At 47.8% G+C, this 21684-nt stretch overlaps 4 protein-coding genes across 4 annotated transcripts; 3 read left to right on the forward strand and 1 right to left on the reverse strand.

Annotated features, from left to right (window-relative positions):
• Window positions 1-425: 425 nt before the first annotated feature.
• DFJ58DRAFT_907079 (laccase) lies at window positions 426-2947 on the reverse strand (the record flags this gene model as incomplete). Its single annotated transcript, XM_041395041.1, has 13 exons — window positions 426-770; window positions 820-884; window positions 933-956; window positions 1013-1161; window positions 1214-1234; window positions 1284-2019; window positions 2073-2100; window positions 2154-2228; window positions 2285-2313; window positions 2368-2498; window positions 2550-2618; window positions 2664-2715; window positions 2769-2947. 13 exons carry the CDS (start codon window positions 2945-2947, stop codon window positions 628-630), a joined length of 1701 nt encoding a protein of 566 aa, XP_041241218.1. The 3' UTR covers window positions 426-627.
• Window positions 2948-6355: 3408 nt separating this feature from the next.
• On the forward strand, window positions 6356-10172 carry DFJ58DRAFT_664100 (uncharacterized protein; the record flags this gene model as incomplete). The annotated part of the gene is made up of 18 exons (XM_041382408.1): window positions 6356-6452; window positions 6511-6535; window positions 6627-6866; window positions 6937-7178; window positions 7238-7310; window positions 7366-7391; window positions 7445-7523; window positions 7579-7635; window positions 7696-7748; window positions 7820-7872; window positions 7922-7957; window positions 8019-8406; window positions 8559-8773; window positions 8861-8968; window positions 9015-9254; window positions 9309-9479; window positions 9587-9752; window positions 9814-10172. 18 exons carry the CDS (start codon window positions 6356-6358, stop codon window positions 10170-10172), a joined length of 2628 nt encoding a protein of 875 aa, XP_041241219.1.
• A 4762-nt stretch (window positions 10173-14934) lies between these two features.
• On the forward strand, window positions 14935-16068 carry DFJ58DRAFT_843643 (uncharacterized protein; the record flags this gene model as incomplete). The annotated part of the gene is made up of 6 exons (XM_041392996.1): window positions 14935-14977; window positions 15034-15208; window positions 15235-15320; window positions 15396-15416; window positions 15571-15805; window positions 15852-16068. The coding sequence occupies 6 exons, from the start codon at window positions 14935-14937 to the stop codon at window positions 16066-16068; spliced, it is 777 nt and encodes a 258-aa protein (XP_041241220.1).
• Window positions 16069-18888: 2820 nt separating this feature from the next.
• DFJ58DRAFT_893380 (squalene epoxidase-domain-containing protein) lies at window positions 18889-20570 on the forward strand (the record flags this gene model as incomplete). Its single annotated transcript, XM_041394804.1, has 5 exons — window positions 18889-19617; window positions 19678-20053; window positions 20110-20200; window positions 20261-20411; window positions 20465-20570. 5 exons carry the CDS (start codon window positions 18889-18891, stop codon window positions 20513-20515), a joined length of 1398 nt encoding a protein of 465 aa, XP_041241221.1. The 3' UTR covers window positions 20516-20570.
• Window positions 20571-21684: the final 1114 nt, after the last annotated feature.

Here is a 21684-nt window from a genome sequence, read left to right on the forward strand (position 1 = left end):
ACGGTACTACTGGAACAAAACAGGCTACATAAATCAACCTGGTAGTGTCAATCAAAGATGCGTTACGCAAAGGGATAGGATCTACGCCAACTATGTATCTGACAATTTGATCTGTAGGATTTACTGTCCTGCCAGAACGCCAAGTAATAATGGTCTTCACTAAGTAGCTGTTTACCCGTCGGAACCACATATACCCAACGACTCGCAGTGGCCTGACACCAGTCGTCAGAGTATAGCTAGCCAACCCCCTTAGCAACCATAGGGGTAGGGTTCGTTGCAATTGGTCATACTGGTAGTCTCTTCATGAGCGTACAGCCTTGGGCAATAGTCTGAATGGGCAGTCCAACGATGAACAGAAACGACGATAAAATAGATCAATACATTGTGCCCTCGAGACAGCACAATTACTATTACAGTCGTATTGCCACATGCTCCTCCCCATAAGCTATACAGACAGGTTATTGAATGGAGGAATATAAACGCTCGAAAATAAACCACTATCATGTGAAGGACAGATGCCTGGATACTACGATACTTTTTGAAAACTAGAGGTGGCAAATAAAAGAGGGGTATAGCGCGCAGAAGCAATCGGATTTGAAAGGTTTGAATGCTCGATGATATTGTAAATTATGTGAGTGTGGTCGCATTGAAGGAGCCCAGGCGTGATGTTGTCGTATTTAAGGAACCCAGGCGTGATGTGGTCGTATTGAAGGAACCCAGGCGTGCTTGGCTAGATGGCTGATTTGAAGGACATAGCGAGGCCCAAGATACTAGAAAGGTCGGTTAGCATGTTTAGGACAACTAGCGCGTCACTTATACCTGGAATGCTTGCATTGACGTCAGCAAGTTGGTCCCGAGCTTCGGCCATGACCACCGCAAACCCACTACATAGGAATCAGTTCATGGCTCAAATATTACCTTTGCATACGTACTGGTTCAAATGGAAGTCGATGTGGCTGGCAGACACGTCATGAGAGGTGTATCATGGAATGTAACGAGAATACATGCTCACCAATGGATAAACCACGGTCCAGAATTGTCCGTGACGAAACGTATTGTAACGTTATCCCCTGTCGATCCCATATTTACGGTGTCTCTCCAGATTGGGTTGACGAAGTTTGTTGTACTGTTTCCCGAAGTTCTAACAACGGCAAAAGTGTGCTGTCAAGTGCATTAGAACGGTGAATCGTATAGAAACAACAGAACGACGCACTCCGTGAAGGTGGATAGGATGCTATAATGATGCTGAGTGACAGGAGTGAGAAGCACTAGGGCGCACTTACTGGACCTCCGAGAGCCAATCCTGTGTTGGGAAAGGCAATCTCTACTACTTTGTTTGAGGGAAGTTCGTATACGCTTCCGCTCGGCAGCAAATCTGAGGGATGCTGCGCCCCACTGAGCATTTGCAACAGAACCGGGGTCGGAGGGCTGTGGTACGAAACATTGTTGACCCTGAAGATGTTGTTCACAGTGGTAGCAAGTAAGTTGATGTGGACGTCTGCTTTGCCAATCTCAGGGGAACCGGGGACGGGAATGCTGAGCAAAGATGCGAGCTTCCCTTCGTTGAATGGCAAGATGTAGGGTCCAGGAGTACTCGTAGGATCTTCATCGGGCGCACCGTTGTACCTGAGGATGGCTTGATTCAAGCCATCTGCAAACGTTTGGTTTGGAAAGTTGGATGGTGCGCGAACCCAATAATTATCCACAGGCTGGTTCGCGTAGACGACGACAGAGTAGCGTTGGCCAGCAAGCACTGGAAGCGAATCCACAGTCTCAGGGACAGTCTCGATGCCGTCTGCTTCAATGATTGTCATGGTATGTCCATCGATAGTGAAGTTATATGATGGGTCACAAGAAAGACCGATAATGCGGAACCGGTAACGCTTGCCCTGCTCGACATTGATGACAGAAAGAGGTGATTTGGGTCCGCCACGGTAGCGCCCCAGACCATTGATGAGGGTAGAGTTGTAGGTGACAGGACCGAGAATTTTGTTTAACTTGGGCGTAGGATCGTGGTACCTGAAGGAACTTGTAAGATTTGGAATGCAAAAGGCTGACAAGACAACTCGTACCAGTCGGAAAGCGTTATTATTGTGTTCTCTATGCCAAGGCTGGTCAATGCTTGGGCTAAAGATGAAAGCAAAGATACAAACCGTCATCTACGTCATACAAATCTTGATGGGGATCCTCAGGGTCATATATGACAAGTGGTCCTCTGAGACCGTCACCTGGACGTAAAACTGTGTAGCATAGGTCGCACACACAGGTAGTTATACACACTCACAATACTGGGTGGAAAAATGCGAGTGATACCTATCGTAAGACATACTCTAGCATTCCTCCTCCACAGAAAATGGGAGCACGAACCAAAAGGTTCCAGTCTGGTTGGGTGCGCTAAATTCGTGGCGGAAGGAGCGATTTTGAGGGATTGGACACTGAGTAATGAACGATGCACCATCTGCCCAGTTCGTCTTCTTTTGTTGGATACCATGCCAATGCTTTGAAGGACATCAGGGAACTTGAGGGGAGAAAAAGAGTAAAGCACGTACTACGCTCGTGGACAAAGGCATATCTTTGTCATGTAACCTGTTCACGACATTGATGCTAAAGTTGTCATTCTTCGAAATATCAGCGGCAGACGTTAATTAAACACTCGCGCTAACCTTCTGCGCCTTGATGAGAGGGCCAGGAAAAATCCCTCCTGCGAGTGTTGCCCTATACAGGATGAAGATGAAGACACGCAGGGGAAAATGTAAGTATTAACTCACGATCGTGCAAAACCGTCAGGCGCGATTACTTTGTTAACGACGACGAGTTCAGTGACAGGCTTGATAGTGAATGGAGGGGCACTAGACGGTAAGTCATCATAGTTGGATCTCGAACATACTACCGACACTGCATGTGACAAGGCAAGAAGGCAGCCGGCGAGGACAGTGTGGGGAAACATAGCAGGATGAGATAAACTATGATGCTGAACCCTGATATAAGACGTGGAGATCAGCTCCAAGGTAACGGAATAGACAAATAATGTACAGACTTGTGATATCCGCAATTAGATCGAGCGACAAGACTGTGGTGGTGGGGTTGGAAGTCGACGGGCAGGCGGGGCCTTCGGGTTGCTGGAGCCACAGAACACTCAGGATGTGATGCGCGAGAAGACAAGGGATGCACATTGTGAAGTCGGATATGTCCTAGTTTTTGTATGTGTTAGCAGAGGTTAGTTGGTTTAGATTAAAACAGAAACGGGTCGAAACATGACGACAAGTGACGCATCATTCGATAGTTGCAATCTGAAATGACTGAAAAATCAACGCCATAATCTGATGCCATAAGACAACATAAAGCCAGTGTAATGCACATTATGAACTAGACTGCATAATTTGAAACCTTGGCGGTTTGGGAGCCGCCCATCTGGCACACCGAAAGACTGCATACCGCATATAAAATGAAGTGGACGCTCGATCATCGCATGACTGAAAGGTTTCCAAAATGTGATATGTAGCTGGAAGCCGTTGGCTGTGCGGTGGCAGTAGTTGACCAAGACTCACTAGCGAGCAGTCACGGTAGAAGAGTGTAGCCACCAGCTGAGTACGGTCAGGTGACACCGGCGGCTGTCAGTTTGTATGATAATGATGTTGATAATGATATGGGACTCTGTCGATGTCATCAATGATCACACAGTCGGTCGTTTCTGCAGTTTGGCAACCAACCACCCTTGCTACGATTCAAATATTGATCAATAATGACCAACTGCAACCATGTTGAGCAAGTGACACACCTTTGTGAACTTTCGTGTCGTCCTCTCATAGCACGCCCAACATTAGTCGACCCTTTGTATCATAAAGTTTGTAGGATGCCCACAAACATAACGATGGGCGGCCCTTTGCGGCACCGCACTGTTGAGTCCTTCAAGCCGATGCGCACACTGAACTCTATTCACTATGTTGTGGTCCTACTACGATGGGTTCCTGTCTGTTCCTGTATATCAGTGCAGCGCTGTGCACTAGCGGGGTCGTAGGGGGTTGCGTGCTGAGCTCTTGCCTGGCCGCAGCATGTCCCGGACAGTCTCGCAATGGCATGATGTAGAATCCGGAACCACCTTGCATCCTGACGAACCAATGCCCAACATACGTCCGAGGAATCATGGGCGGAGTAGTTGCACGACGAATATTTGTTTTCAAAAGTACTGCGGCCACCATGGCCAGTACTATCGAAATCGGGGAAAGTTATTATCACCACCAACAAAGCTTGACCTACGCAGATGAATTGTCTGTTTCGCCTACAAAACGCGACACGGCGACGGATGATCCCCAGTGAAAACCGGACCTCACCATATCGACGGAAAACGACGGATATATTTACAAATATGCTCAAAGCTACGCAAATCATGAATTTCACATATATTTTGAAAGATGACGTGCGTTATGTTTGATCAACACAACGCAAACACACCATTTTGTCGATGTCTTGCACATTTGCAGACATATCAATCAATCAAGATGATGTGAATTACTCGTTCGCGCTGCTTTTGACTTGGTAAGCGTATACGAAATGATCGATTGCACGAACTTAAGCAAGACTCCGACATTCTCACTAGTCCACCATCTTTCTCCCTCACACCATGACGATGTCTAGTCCAGGAGCCTCTCCCATTTCCTTACTTTCGGAAGCACCCTGGGGCCTGGCATATTCTCGTTTACAGTAGTCGTTGGACCAGACAGGCCTCAAATTGATGATGTTTTTGGATGAACAGTGGTAAAGCTCCCTGTGTGTATCTTCTCCGACTTTGATATTTTCGACCACCTACTAATTCGAGATGTTTTCTAGGACACTATCTATGCGGCCTGTTTCTCTGCACTGCCTGGCTCGCAAATCAGTAAGTGACTCGGATACGCCTAACTCGTTTCGAATGTTCGCTGAAACATCTATTATAGCGCATATATGCGCCTGAATCTCTTATCTAAGTGCAAGACAGTGCTGACTTAGTACACGCAGCACAACGCTTTCTGAACGAACATGCATAACTGAGTATGAACCGAAGCCCCCAGTATTCACTGTCACTGGTCTACCATGCCACCTTCAACACTGGGTCCTCGTTGTTCGTGCCTGTGCATCACCTAGATCTAGTATTTCGAACAAATAGGAGGTACGTCAATCTAGAAGACTAGAACTTCCAGCAACATCTGACTTTAGGCTTATATGAACTTGCGACACGATCAATATCATCAGCAAATTCTCATCCGACGCCTAATATATTGGTTGACATCTAGCGCAGTTGCAGCGGAGCAGGTGGGTAGCAGGCAGTTATTATTTCACGGCATTGATTTATGTTTGCAGGCATATGAATCCGAATGGAATAGCAACGCAGTCGACATCCAGCGCAGGTGCAGAGGTTGACATCAGGCAGGCAACAGGCGAGGACCAGGTGGGCAGCATATGCCAGGGGCAGTATCAACCAGCTATCATTTTTGCGCTGTCATTTGCTTGTTCTTGCAATGTATATCAGCGTCGTTTTCGTGCGATTTCCGTAGTTTTATTGCCTGGTACAACTACAGTTGAGAATCTACGATCATCGACGGAAATATGATATGCTAAAATCAGCGCGAAATCGTGAGATCTCCGTCGAACAGCATCGCTAGAAAATCTCATATGTGTCTCATTCTCTACGGAAATCTTGTGTTCCTGGTTCACCAATATTTTGGCCGTTTTCCGTCGATACGGTGAGGTCCGGTTCTCACTGGGGATGATCGATGAATTCTTGCGCTTAGCTAGTAGGTGTCATTGAGCTGTCACCGTGTCACTGTGATTATTAATTGCAGGGGAATATCATTAATTCCGGGTCGGACGCCGAACCGTTGAACTGACTCACGCACCAACACATCATCTCAAACGCGGACCCCTCCAACTTATATATTCATTACCATATGTATCCCCTAACACAGCCCATAGGGCACCGCGTCTTAGCAATTTCCTTTGTTTTCAGCGGTATATAAATACGGAAATTCTCTCTCTCCGTTAGCTCCGGGGATCATGTAAGTACACGGTGTACACCCGGATAATCCCCTGCCATGCCCAAGTATGGTTGGAGCGCCAGTTGTCTCAGCCAATTAGAATGATTCACGTGACCTAGTTACTTAAATATAGAAAATATAGAATCTTCAACTGGTACCCACACTGCACAGTAACCAGTTTGTGCTCATTGTTTGTTAGGAACGGTCTCCAAGTTGTTGAGTCACGACGCATGTTACTGCAGTGATACGCATACTACATACATTTTCTGTTTGTTGAGCAGCTTTTAATTTGCACCTAACCGCCTAAACAGTGAGGTCAACCAAGTAGACTTGGCCTGGATACCATGTTCGGGACGCGACAGTGGGGGCCAGCGCAGTCTTTGCTCGCGCTAGCACCGCTGCTCATTGGGTTGCCGTGGGTTGCATTAAAGCACCAGTATTGTACGTGTTCTTGTCATCAATCCTACATTGAACTCTGAGCTTATTTTTCACCCTGCAGCATTACCTACGCCCATTGTAGACCAGTGCGTCATTCCTTCGTGTCTCCATTCAAGTAGATACTAACTAACAAATTTTTGCTTGTCTGTTGAACCCAACCTGAATCCCAACCACCAGATATGATTCTACGACCTTACTGCCTCAGCTCTCTGAAGCAACAATCCTCCAATATGCCAAGTACCTGTCAGAGGATATCGGATTCCGCACGCCTGGCACCCGTGAACACGCGCTCGCAGATGCTTGGATGACAGAGAAGGCTTACCAGCTCAAAGAGGAGTGTGAACGTGTCATAACCGCGCAACCCGGCCGTAAGCTCCAATGTGAGGTATGGAGGCAAGAGGGTAGCGGTAGTCATCGGTACGTCATCTAGTTCATCACTTCCAATAGCCTTCCGTGTCTCATATAGCTTCCTGGGTGTGCTCGATAGCTTCGATATGATGGCTGCGAGGCTGTATAAGCGTTATGTCAACTTGAGTAATATCATCATACGCCTGAGCGATGGCACGGACCAGGGAAAACTTGACGCAGTGCTCATCAACTCACATCTCGATAGTACCCTTCCTAGTCCAGGCGCTGCAGATGATGCACTCTCGGTTGGCGTGATGATTGAGTGCGTGCGGGTGCTGGTGAATACCCCTGGGTGGGAGCCAAAGCACGCGGTTATATTTTGTGAGTTTTCGTCAATTTCCGTTTCCATACCGGTAGAATCTATGCTAATGCAGCCGCAGTGTTCAATAATGCGGAGGAGTCTCTCCAGGACGGCTCTCACCTTTTCTCGACCCAGCATCCTATTGCGTCTACGTGTGTCCCATAATTATTCCTCCTCTGGCATTCTGCCTTACAAATGTTTTTCCAGTGTCCGTGCTGTCGTCAATTTGGAAGGTCAGCTATTCACATATAGGACATAAGTTCATGCAGCTGACACGGGTCTGTAGCTGCTGGCACTGCAGGTCCTGAACTTCTGTTCCAGGCGACGTCTCACGAGATGATTGAGGCGTATTCTCATGTGCCTCGGTCAGTTTTTTAGCTTTCTTTCTTTCGGTCTCAGTGGTAATGCTAATGTACACAGACCATACGGAACTATCTTCGCAAACGAGATCTTCAGCTCCGGTGTATTACTCTCTGAGTATGTCTCTTTGTCTTGCCCTTATTTCCTTGCACTGATATGCATGCCGTCGGCTGTAAGCACTGATTTCCGGCAGTTTGAGTACTACTTGAACGTAACCGGGCTTGACGTACGTCCGACCTTTCTTCTTCCTACCATTCTCTCTTGTTTCTTTTTTGTTGGTAAATTTTTCAATGCTAACAAGCATTGCATAGATGGCAAGTTGTGGGTAACAGTTACATGTATCACATGCGCGGGGTATGCAGCTTGACAGACTAAAATATCGGGATATACTAATGTGGTACAGGATCTGGTAGAAAACATCGAGGCAGGCGTTGCACAGGTCTGTTATCCAGACCTCGTAGATCTGATCCTGAGATTGATTATCGTCTCCCTCACTCCAGCACATGGCCGAGAACACATTCGCGCTCATTCAACACCTCACTTCACCTGCCTCACCACTACCAAGGCTCGCTTCAGGCTACGGTCGCCCTCGCACTGTCTTCTTTACATTCTTGGGTGTATTCTTCGTCTACTCGTTCCGCACAGCTGAGTTGCTGTACTCGCTACTTTTCATTGCCAGTTGTGTGCTTGTCAGAAGCGCTGGCGGGCCCAGTGCAAGAGGTGCAACGATGGCGAAGGCATTATTTTCTGTGATCTTTGGAGGGCTGGGAGCTCTTGTTGGAGCGAATGCCGTTGCGTTCATGATGCAGCAAGTGTTGGGCCGGGGAATGAGCTGGTTCAAGGGCGAGTTTGAGCCGTTGATATTGTATGGCCCCGCCGCGATGTGTGGTGCGTAATTTTACTTCAGCGTGTGCTATGATTTTCCGCACCAGCCTATTCTCGAATTGACTCGGATGTCATTTCGTGTTTCGCACCCAAAATTATTTCTATTTTGTCTCAATGCCTTCTTGGCGTCGTGACTCATGAACTTATCCACGCAGGAGCGCTTCTAACTCAACTGCCTTTGGCCCCAGTCCCTGAAAAAGCCCTCCTGCATGCACAACTCCTTGCCTACGCGTTCCTGGCTGCAGCAGGCCAGTTCGCTGGTGTTGGATCAAGTGCGGTGTTCTTCCTTAGTGCAGTCTCGACATTTGGGGCCTTGTTTATAGATCGGGTGACTAACTACTTGAGCGCCTCCACCGCAAATAATGCTGGGGTAAAAATGATGAATGCAACAGAAAAGATGCAAGATGAAGATGTGAAAGGAGCGAAGGATGGGCGCAATAAGGTGGATAAGGCGGAGGTCAAAGATGGCTTGGTGAGCCTGTGGACATATGCTCTGGGCCAGACCATCCCACTGTTGACGGGAACTCAACTGACGTCTGCGACTTTGGTTGTGTTCGTACCGCTGGTGAGTGATTTATCTTTCCATGGGCCTCTGCTCATGCCTCTCACAGACAGGGCGTATTGGCTCTGAGGCTCCAGCAGAATACATAATCGCTTCCATCGTGGCAATCCTGGGTTCTTACACGTTTAATCTCACTACGCCATTCGTTCACCGATTTGGTCTGCCTGCTTTGCGTAAAGCAGTCTTAATTTCGTTCCTTGTAGTGGGCGTAGTGATGGCAGTGTTTGCCAGAAAGGAGGTATTTGATAAAAATCATCAAAAGAGGCTGTTCGTGCTTCATAAAGAGGACGTAAGTGCTGATTCCCGTGCGATTTGTAAAGGAAACTGAACGCATACGGTCCAGTTGAACACACGGGAGCAGCACCTCCATATCGCAGCGGCAGACGGCGCGCCTGGCTTTGATGGCCTGGTTCATGATATCACAGCACACTTCGGTGCAAACGGGATACCCCCCAAAGCTGTTGTCATGGACGACTGGAATAGTGATTGGGATACATTGTATCCATTTTCAGCGGTGAGACTTACAAAACATTCGGTCGACATTTACGGGATGCTGACGTATGGTTCATTAATTTGCGATTGAATACGGTGTCTTTGTTGTGTATTTGAAATGTCGTGCAGTTCCTCTCACCGTACAAGGTTGACCTCCCGCTAGACCCGGCGTATGATGCACCTTGGCCGCCAGAAGAGCAGTTCACGGTTTCAGCCGTCAATGATACCTTCGATGAGAACAAGGGAACGAGGACTATGACACTGAAGATTGACCACCCGGGGATAATGTGGACTGGTGAGTTTTTCTATATATGCTGGGTCACCTTGGTGTCGCGTAGACCAAACTCTTGTTGCAGTGATTGCATTCGATGCACATGTACTGGAGTGGACGCTAGATAACAGCCCACCGGAGGAGTTTGCACGACACCACATCAAAGAAGCGTCATTCTACGGGACTGATGTCTGGACGGTGGATATGATGATCAAGTGGCCGCCGCCCTCGAACGCGCATCCCAGATCGTCTAATGTGGACGGATTGAGGGTGAACTTCATTGGAATTCAGGAGAAGCGCATGTGGCCCGCAAAAAAGGCTGAAGCGGATGGAAGTCAAGCGATGCAGCTGTTCAAAGAGTTCGATGCATGGCTGGATGAGAAGACAGGCGGTAGTATAGATGCGCTGTTGATGGGGTGCGTGAGCGGAGAGGTGGTCGTGTAGGTCGGGTTGCGGAACATGGATAGATGAGCTAGAAATCATCGTTATAACCGCCATAAAAATCCATCGATTTCTCGTTTTTTATCCTTTGAATGAAAGCATCTAACTAAAAATATTGTGTTTGCATTGATTTATGATTTTATTATTCTCCTTGGAACACAGAACAGTATGCATCATACAGTACTAATACTAGTACGGTTAACTTACGGTGTGCCGTTCGGGCTTGCCTCATCTTTGTAAAACGACCCTGCCAGGACAGGACGGTCAGCATGGTTAAAGCTTCTGCAGAGCAAGTTGTTTGTACTCCACTATTTGACACACATTTATAACTTGTTCCTATGAAATAGGTCAGGGGGTCGATTCCGCCAAGAAACCTACTCATACCCACACTGCTGGGGATGTATATCGACAGGCACTCGTATCCAAGGCAGCAATCTATAAATGAGTCGCACAACATGGGGCATCTGCACTGGCAGACACAGACGAGACAGCGATGCAGGCGACGCCGAGGAACTGCCAGACGACAGAGAGACGCATTATTCGTGTGACGTGAGTTATACCTGAAGAGGGCACGCTGCTTGCTTTTACATGCCCTGAAAATGGGGTTCTCGTAGGCTATACCCACGAGTAGTCTACTTCAGTGTCCACACCAAACAGATGACATACATATTGCTCATGCCAGCGCCAGCACAATGCAACCTTGAATTTACCGGGCTTTGTTACTGATACAAGAACTCCCAGTCGATTCTGGTTTTAATCCCAAACACCAACTGTTATTTACTCATCAGTTTGCCACCAAGCTGCCGGGCATTCGTGCTTGCATCGTGTAGACATGAAATCGATGGAACGATCCCTGGTGCGTAGGTGGTTATCAGGCTGATGTTTGTTATCTATTCAGAGAGAATCCTAAACATAGGGAAAAAAAGAACGAAGAGATAAAACCCCAAGGTCATCTAGTGAGATAGAAGCGCATGCTCAAACGCTGGGGGATGCGAATTTGAAGGAGTGGTCCACGACCAATCCAGCGCAGACCGTAGCCGTGCCATAACGGCCTGCCTAGAATACAATGGAACATCAAAATTAGCGCACGTGGATATGTCGATTAGCCGTACCGTGAATTTCTTCTAGCTATCTTTGGGATCATCACGGTCAAATCACCATATGTGCCAGAGATATAGCAGGAACGGCGCAATAACACTGATCACGTAGAATGGGAGACGCTGGGTGTTCAAGTACCTAGCATATAAAAAGCATGCTACATCATGCAGGACAGATACCTTCGCCAAGACGGACTGCCATGGACTTGACTCCGGCCTTTCGGTCGAGTCACCTGGCACGCGTCAGTGGTGTCGTAAAGACAAGTCCAGCTACGGGGCATTGTCAACAACTCAGAATACACCCGTCGTCATCCGGACTTACCAGCAGGACGCAACTGCGACGTTCGGCATCATGCCGTAATTGAACTGACTCGTCGTTACAAACCCAAGTGAACGGGACGGCTCAGCTAGCAGCAGAACCTTGGAACCAAATAAGTTGATATATTCATTACAAAACTCCAAGAAAAAATTACTCACGCTCCAGCAGTCGAAAACATGTAAAAGATGGCGGTAACAAGAATTGCCAGAAGGATTGAAGCCTCGGTCATAGTGACAGCTCCCGATACGATTGATCGGCCCACGTCGTCCAGCGCCGTTCAATACTACCGCTCTAGTGCACTTCGCGGATCCCTCGCATACTTTCGCATCCTTACCTTGTTTCTATGGACACTGGTTTGGACGCTTTGTGATGAGCCGAATCTTTGAGTCTGACACTAGCGCTCGCCTCGGGTCATCACAGGGACAGCAGCGCCTCCTTATCATGATGTTTCAACATCATCGTACGACAGATAATTGGCGTCCAATGCGAAAATCCCCTCAAGAAATTAATTTTCATTCTCCAGCCCTACCTTCTTTGCTTGTACCACACGGGGTACTCATCCGTGGATTTGGAAGAGCTGCGCACGGCAAAGGCATAGTCGTCGTGGTTGACTCTCATCTGTCGATGTGTTCTTGTCGTGTCAGCTCGGGTCCCACCAGTACAGTGGCTGCACCAATGAATACAGATTCTTCTTCGTCGATTACTTCTATCTCTCTCGTTTTGCGGCGCTTGATAAGTATTGATATAGGATGGCATACATGATAGTCCGCATTATTTTGCCTACGAGAAGTCATCACTTGCAGCTGGGCGCAAGTAGAAGGCCATATGGATGCCAGGTGTAGTAGGTCTAGACTCTAGAGAGGTCTGATCGAAATCCATCGAACCGAGCTGGGGACAATTAAAACGTACATGGACTGACAAGTATCTGTCACCGTTATCAAGTATCGCAAGTCTACGAGGCATGCTGGCTCGTGCCAAACAAATTCTTGAGTGAAGCCGACGGCGAGAACAGAGTCAACAGACCTCCTTCGGATTCTTCCGGCGGGACTTGCGCCAATATTTGTAAATTCGCGATAGCCCTTCGGGCAAACCTGTACCCTTCGTATTTCGATTGCATGATCTAAAGTAATCATACAGCATATGGATAAATGCTCTGAACAACCCCTCACGACGCTTTGCGAGATCCCCTCTCGATTCTTGATTCAGTGCATGTTTATGTATGTGTCTTTCAGTGCTCACAGCCATGCATTTTGATTCAAAACGAGCGTGGTGCTGGGACGTTACATGATGCTCCCGATGCTGACACGTCGAAATGATCAAGCAGACTGGATTGACATTATGATGTCGGGGAGACAACAAGGAGGGCAGTGAGTGAGCTCCACTCATGCTGACAAAGATTATCGTGCCAAATGAGGTTGTGGCTGATGCCGGGTGGAGCCGTCATGATCGAGTCGACAGCCCGTACCCTCTTCTAGGGTGCAGGGATAGCACCAGTGCCTCTGTCCTCAAGCTCGAGGTTTCAATGCACAAGGATTCGGCACCACATTTCCCCTCCAGGTAATGTAGAACCTTCTTCTTGACCGGAAAAGTGTCTTCTCGACGATACTTTGAGGCTGTCAAAGTACTATTCACTTTGGCAACTCACCGCATTTCGAGACCGATCGACGCTCACGTAGACATTTCAATTACCGTTAATGATATGGCAACCTCGGCTTTTCTGGAAGCCTCTGAAGGGCTTGTTCAATTGTTCGGTACGAAATAATGATTACGCCCGGCAATTGGTTTTCCCTTCAAATGCGCTGTCGTTTTATATTTGCTTGGCTCAGGTGTTCAGAATGATATCAAGGCAGTGTACTCCGTTCTTCCTAGCCCTATACTAACCCTCATTTTTTTCTGCAAAACAGGGTGGCTTACAAAATACTACAAAATCTGGGAATATCTGAATCTCACCGGTTTACTGATGCTACGAACTCGTTACTCGCTACCAGGCCGATTCTTTGCGTTGCTGTTACACGCTTGAGAATCTTGTCAGAAGCAAAGGACCCCGCCGCCATGCACCGGTTGTTTGATACGCCTGACCCGGTATGTTTGACCCTTTAATATCGTGTCACTTATCAGTACCGTCATTTTTTGGTGGTTTGACATTCCTGTGAGAGGTCATTCTATCCCCGCGTCTGTGTAGTCATGAGGCAACTGATTCAGACCCGGATAAATTAGTTCTTCAACACATGCAGAATGATCTTTTGATGCAGCTACACGTGTGCTTCAAGTGTTCGTACTGTTTCTAGCCGTCGTACGTCACTGTCTGCTTCCATGTGCATGTGGCTTCTGATTGTTTGCGGCGCTTTCAGGTTGCTGTGTGGGCCGCGCCGTATCGCTGTGACTTCTATACTCGTATATCGCAAGGAGCGCCCCATGATGGAAAATTTTGACCCGGGGGTAGCAAAATGGCTAGACTTAATTGTGAAATGCCAGGATTCATTGAGGGAGAAGGATACGGAAGGATATGACGTGGTACTAATTCTATGGAGAATTCTGCCAATCTGGATTGGTATCGAAGAATAAACATGCTACACTAGTAACGCTGGGAGCTTCAAGTATTATAATTAAGAAGGTTGGGACGTCACCAGTCAGCTATTAACACCTATCGCCAGTCACCTATTCGCACCTAACAATGAATCTAAGCCTCTGTTGTGGTTTATACCAGGGTACTTGCGAAGCATATTTTTACTTATAGAAACGAAGAGTCCGCGGAAACGAGGTCGTTTCTCGATAGTATCGATAGAGACGGTAAGCTCATTGCCAGTTCTCTACCATTAGTGTCGCGCAAATGATAGTAATGACATCCCCCAATGCCATTCTTCTAAGTACATGTCGCGAACCGTATACAGGTTTCACTACTGCGAAGATGGATGTCATATCATGACAGTGTGCATGGGTTTATTAAATGATCCAATGAAGGTTTAGGGGATGTTAGGAAGACCAGGGAAGAGCGCATAAATCATGTCACTTGCTGTGAAATATCCATGTATTAATATCTTGTGCCCGAAATATACACAGGCACCAACAAGACCGGAAAAGGGGAGTCTCTGTACGATCACTCAAGCATGATATCGTGATCGACAACTAAGCATTTTAATATTGTACGTACTTGTGTATGACTAGTGATGCGCCGGGCCTGCCTCAGGCCTTCATAGGCCCAAGCCCTACTCTATGGGCCTGGCCTGGGTGTCTCATAGACCATGCCCTAGCTAAGGAGATTTCCGGGATGTATTGTACAGCATGTTAATTTATAATTACAACTACTCAGCGTCTGTCGGAACCAGCCTGAATTCTGACTCTCACAGACATGTCCGACGATGACGCGCTGGCTGCCGTCACCGTCACGGCACGTCCCAAACAAATAATTTTATACCTTCCTTTTGGCTCAATAATACTGCAACGCCAGAGCTATTGGCAACTAGCCACAAACAGGTCCAACAGACGGTTCAGCCAAGTGACGCCAAGCGAAATGCAGACGACGCCGACTGGAGTTCAAGTCTCTCCAATCTGTATGAAGATTTAGACCACGAAGACACCACAAAAACAGTACACAGGGGTGGGTATTATCAACCTATGTGTCAGTATGTTCACTATCTTGTTTTCATAGCCAAACACCTTCGTCGAGCAGGCGAGTCATCCTTCACAGACGATGGCCGAAGCCCTCTCGATGGGCTTGGCCTAGCACATCACTATGTGTATCCAAAAACGAAAGCTTAAATTTACGCTGTTTTGTAAATTAACCGACAACGTTCTATCTGCTGTATTTAGATCTGTGGGGAAGTGACCCTGGTAAGCCACAGGTCCCAGTGTGTTTCTAGACTCATAACGTTTTGCAAATAATGTCGAACAACCGGTTCGGTGCATTTCCCGAGGTCTAGGTCCATCAAGTAAGCAACTTGAAGTACCTACAACTTCGTGGTAAATTACTTACACCAACATGCAGCTGAATGTCAGGCACCCTCGACATTTTGTCGCCTGCAAATTCACAGGCAGTGCTCGTTAATGTTGTATATCATTACCATGATTGGGATGGCACGAACTTCCGACCACGGATCGTTTGTCAAGGCCCTACGTGGCTGTGACTGCGTGGGGAAGGCATCTGACGTCGTCGTGATTAAGGTCCCAGTATCAACATGGCGCGTGATAGTAGGCATTCGTGCCTTCCAAGCGGGTGGTCAGTCAGCCAGTCACAATTTGTTGACCTTGTCATTCTTGCGGATGAAGCCATTCTCGAAGGCCAGACCTGCTGTTGGAACAGGCACAGACTGCAATGGAACCCGAGGTCGAATCTCTATGGCGGGAGGCTGTGGCTCTATCTATCGAAGACCGACTACGACACGCTGCAGGACTACCGACTACGAGCGAGACTCCTGCTAGTGGTACTCCCTATGACCTGCGCCAGATCTCCCCACTACACTGTCCCGGGACAATTGCTATATGAATGTCACTTCGCAGGTGACAGATCTGAATGTGAACGATCTGAAGTTTCCACTTCTTGGATATTGAGGTCATAGACTGCTCGTTCATTCTCGCTCACCGTATATAGTATCCCGAAATGCTCACTTAATACCTGGCTCATCATCGTTTCCCCTCGTCTTCTATCCGAGACTGAGGGTATGTCCGTTCATTCATAGTTATATGACTCATATTGACTTAGTATCATACATTAATCATACCTGTATCTAAGGTCAGATATCTCGTCACCGCTGTCTATGAGTATGACGAGACCATGACATCATGGTGTTCGTACAAATTTCCGAACCAGAAGTCGAAAGTGACTCCTAGGAACGACCATCACAAGAATCTTTGTTACATGACAATAGCAGGACGAGGCGCATTACATTACAGCAGAGTCCACGACTTGGAGGGTTAGATAAGCCTTAGATGGATTATGCCGATTTTGGAACGTTGCTGTGATCACAAATTAATGGGGGTTTATAAGTAGATTGCGAAGCGAACGTCCTTGCGATTAGCCTGGAGTGGTATGAATGGGAAGCAGGAAGCACGTGCAAATAGGGAGGCTCATGGGACTGAGTCACTATCAGATTGCCAACCGACTTCAACTTGAAGTTCCGGAAAGCTTTATCGATAATCTGATAGCGGCGCACAAGAGCCGGTATCACCCCTGAGTAAGGGTGACGTAGGGGCTCCTGTTCGCTCGATATGAAAAGTCTGATGCGCCAGTGCCAGGACAGTCGAGTCTCACCAAATGACCTTCTTAGTTCCGCGAGACGTAACGGACGATGATACCACGTCATGGCATGTCAAGCGAAGGCAAGCAAGGCACGAGCTGGGGTAGTATTGATACTGATGAAAAAGAGAGAAGATAGGGCTCAATTGAAAAATTACACGGTCGTAAGGTTGAGCGTTTGAGCACGTCATGGTGCTGACAAGACCAAGGTCCCACTTGCATGATGGTAAAACAACACCACATTTATCCGTTGAACGTTCCATTGGATGCAGTAGGCTATTTCTCTGCCCCAGGTATCAGTCACCCTTCGAACCGAATCCTCTTTTAATCAGTTGGTACTTACTCGCTCAGCAATACCAACTGTGGTTATACATGTCTTCTCGCAAGGTCAGCAGCTCCTTCTCTAATCGCAACGGACTCGCACCATCAACAATTCGCGTGTTTCTGTGCCTCGGAGCCGCCTGGGGCAGAAGTGACCTCCGGCGACAGAAGAGCTTCTAGCGTCTGTAGTAAGGAGTCAAAAACGGAAGCGAAATGAAGTCGAAGCTGAGGACGACAAGGAAAAGTAGCAATACTTGCTCTGTTGTTGTTAATATACCCTTCTTGGTAATACACGTGTGGTGTTTTCCATATACTGCAACATTGATGGGTCGGTATGTACTGCCCGTACCTGTGGAGGGTACAGTGTTGACGGGTGCGGGTATACGGTATCGACCTTCCGACCCTCGGTGTTGCTCGGGTATTAATGATTGTGCACCACTAACACCGCCCACAAGGTTCGCCCATCTCTCTCGGACGATAATGAAACAAAGTTTTTGAAGGGGGCGGCAGACATGGAGAAAGGTGCTCCGACTCGGAACCGGCGGATATCCGAAGGAGCCAGCAAGGGGTCGAGATAAAGAGAAAGTGAGGTTTGTTACTGAAAGCGTGTTGGAGTGTGTTGGAGTGAGTGCAGGTGGTGTACTTTGTACCAGAGTGTATTGCCTGAAGTACAGTATGGTATGCCTGTGTACTGCTGCAGTAGCAGTGCTGCCAGGTGCTGATAACAGTGAGCAGCCATGCGAAACGAGCTCGTCTGGATTGTCCAGGTGTACAGTGTCAAGTTCACACAGTCATACACAACTTCATCCGTCTGTCACCATCAGCTTTGTAAGCGAATTAAAATAACTGTATCACTCGATATCAGAAATCTAGACAACTTGATTTTCATGTAGCCTATAGTAGTCTTGGACAGCTGGTTATCAAGCTCAATCTTGGATTGATTTCATCCCTATCTTTTGATCTTAGCCCATCACTGATCTCTGAGAGTCATTAAAACCAGAAAGAGTATGGCGTGCACTGCGTGGGTGACCAGGTCACCAGTCCCTTGTCAGCGCTACTCGTCCAAAGATTATCTGATTGCGTTACCTCAAGTCCGACCCGAATTTGGCTAGCCTCTCCGGTTATTCCGCCTGTACTTGAGGCCTGTTATACGAGAGGAACGTGGACATGATTTCTAGCGTTTAAAATAAGTCAGGGATCAGTGTGATTATGGTTTGTCGGACGATGACGAAATAGAATAGACGGACGGGATCGACAGGCCGGACGGAACTTTCGAACTTGTCTTCGAGATACGAGCAATCACCGTTCTGCATGTACAGCCAATCAATCGTGTCGTTCGTCTGTCATGCAGTGACGGGGATCATTCGAATAGCTGTTAATTGCATGGCTGTGCACGCATGAGCGGTGATTGTTCGTACCTTGAAGTGGTGAAATTCCAAGGAACCGAAATTTTCGGATGAGAAATAGGGGAGACCCCATGTACGAGAACATTTTCAAACTATCTTAAAAGCATTTGGCGCCATGTGCCATTGTCAATCTGGTTGCCGGCTGAAATTGCTCAAGTTAAACCGAGAGTGAATATGCCGGAACCGATTTGTACCGCATTCTGAATCGGGACCATCCAACTTGTATCCAATGATCTTCATAGAAGACTTGGGCATTATCCAACTCGATTAATTTCGAATAATCCTATTTTTCTGATAAATAAATACCAGGTGAGTGTCACCCGCCATAATTCTTCGTCTCACCATGCTGTCTTCTTCTTACGACGTACTCATTGTTGGTGCCGGTGTAGCAGGCCCAGCCCTTGCTTATGCCCTTGCCACAAAGACATATGCTAAGCGTAACGCTCCTCTTCGGATAGCTCTGCTTGAGCGTTCCCTGTCGAAGCCAGACCGTATGGTCGCCGAATTACTCCAGCCAGGTGGCGTTGCCTCGCTCAAGAAGCTTGGTCTGGAGTCATGCCTCGGGGATTTTGGCTCTACCCCTTTGTCAGGGTTTTATGTTATGCGAGGGGAGCGTGTCATTCGCAGCTCATTCCCTGAAGGCTATGAGGGGCGAGCTTTCGAACATGGGGAATTTATCATGGCCTTGCGCAACCGCGCACGGCGGGCGCCCAATGTCGACATGATCGAGACCACAGTAACCGGTCTCATCGAGAACGATGACACACATCGCGTAATAGGTGTTCGCACCTCCAAAGCGGATGGTCAGTCAGAGTCATACTTTGCTGACCTCGTCGTTCTCGCAGACGGCTCCCTATCCAAGTTCAGGACTGCCGTCCTCGGGAACATGCCGTATGAGCCCTCGCAAAAGGGTTATTTGGCAGGTCTAATTGTGAAAGACCTGACGCTGCCGGCGCCAAGGTATGCCACTATGATTGTACTGAAAGGCGCTGGACCGGTCGTCCTTTATGAGCTCCCCAACAACGAGTATCGGATGCTGGTCGAGTTGAAGGCGGCACCGCTAGACCTCAAGGTTTGTAATTCTGCCTTGTCGTGTGGTCGTGATCGCCCCCACTTACTATCAATATTGTAGGATCATATATTGCGCAACGTTGTTCCTCAGCTTCCATTATCGGTACGCGCGCCCATCCTCAATGCTCTGGAAACGTCGCGTTTGCGACGAGTCCCGCATTATTATCTTCCGCCCACAAAGCAGGGAGAATCTAGCAAGGCAGGCGCATTCTTACTGGGAGATTCATTAAATATGCGCCACCCGCTAACTGCGGGTGGAATGACGGTCGCCTTGAATGACGTAGTCATTCTCTCTGATCTTCTGGCCCACATCGAGAATTTTGGTAACTGGGATGAAATATCAGCCGTACTCCGGAAGTGGACCCACATGAGAAAACCGCTCGCATCCACCATCAATACCATGAGCATGAGTTGGGCTGGCCTATTTTCAGCTGAAGGTACGTCAATATTAGCTATTGAATACTTGAAGGCTTATAATTGTCCATTTACGTAGGCGAGGCGTTTGAGATTCTGCAAGACGGAGCATTCCAGTTTATCGGGCAAGGTCCCAAGTATTCCGAGGGACCCATGGCATTAGCAGCTGGGTCAGTAATATATCGATAATTTGTCACGATCGCACACTGACCTGGTTCCGGAATCCCTAGGATCACTGCGTCTCCGTTACTGCTGGCATACAATTCTCTTGCCATAGCGTTTTACTCCATTTGGGTGTTGTTCACCCACCCCAGACCTGGAAATAAATTTGCTCCGCAATTTTACGAATACCCATTGCTTTTGGTTAAAGCATTGACCGTCGTAAGTTCATCCAATGCGCATTTGGAACACGTTGACGAATTTGTATGGTATAGCTGTGGACTATCGGCAACGTGATGGGGCCGGTGTTGTGGGCGGAAATGTGATCCCTTTACGACCTATACGACATATATCAGTGATGACTTCTAATGTTATGCTTCATGTAGACTGCGTTACCTATGATTTCTCGATTCTTGTGACTGGCACACTGCTCCAAGTCCAGCAGATTTTGCAATGCCATAAAACCATCGATTAGCAACCGATATAGAGCCTTGATATAGGTGGTGTTGGGCGCCACAACGCTTGGCACTGACAAGTCATGCCATGGCCATGTCGACATTGTCATTGATAGTGTTATGTACTGTCGACGTGAAGTGACTTTCAGGTAACTTCAAAACCGTGGGGACGCTGAACTCGGTCGACTCGGAAGCGATACTTGGTTCACTTGGAGATGTGTTGAGTTCAATTCGTGTCTTTAGTTGTCGATGTCCCACCGACGGTTGTTTCAGCAAAATCGGAGGGAAAAAAACCAAGAGGTCATGCACAAACGCTTTTTCCCGCCATAAGGAACAGGCTCGTTCCTCTACAGCCCGCATACTCCATGGCTTGATCCTGCGTCCGCCTAGTCCAAGCTATGTGCGCAGCGCCGTCTTACTCTCCATCAGTGTGGGCTGCTTTTGTTCCTGCAGGATACGCGGACCCTTTATTCACGCTTGCAGACATGATGGAGGAACGCGCGGTGGTGATGGTGCGAATACTGGTCTTCGTCCATGGCCAATTGGTCGGTATCTGGGAGTCTGGAACATGCCGTTTCAAGGTCTGGATCATAGTCATCATCAGTAAAATACGATGCTTTATGTGACGATACCAAATTGAGGTCCAGGAAGTCCGAGATGGTTGCAAGGTCAGTCAAGAGATCCCGTAATTCGAATTGGCTTCCTCTTGTATTTTGGGAACGCCGCGGCCACTGGCAGTAATGATCATATTTTTGAATGTTCTGAAATGTAATCCTCGTTGCGTCCAATATCGATTGAGGGAAGTGACCGTAAAAACAAGCTAAAGACACTGACCTGCTTCTGGAGTCCGCAGGAATCGCGTGTATACATGGGTCAAATATAGTTGCGACGGCGCAAGAAGAACTTATAGCCCGAAATGCGGGGAATGATAGATCGAGACGAAAATAACTTTGAGTTGACGAGACTTTGGGCCGCGATGAACTAAATTTGGAACGTCCAGGAATACTCTTGAGGAATGGCCGATAAGAAACAAATTCTAG

This window comes from Suillus subalutaceus (genome assembly GCF_016647625.1).
Source record: "Suillus subalutaceus strain FC151 chromosome Unknown DFJ58scaffold_93, whole genome shotgun sequence".
NCBI lineage: Eukaryota > Fungi > Basidiomycota > Agaricomycetes > Boletales > Suillaceae > Suillus > Suillus subalutaceus.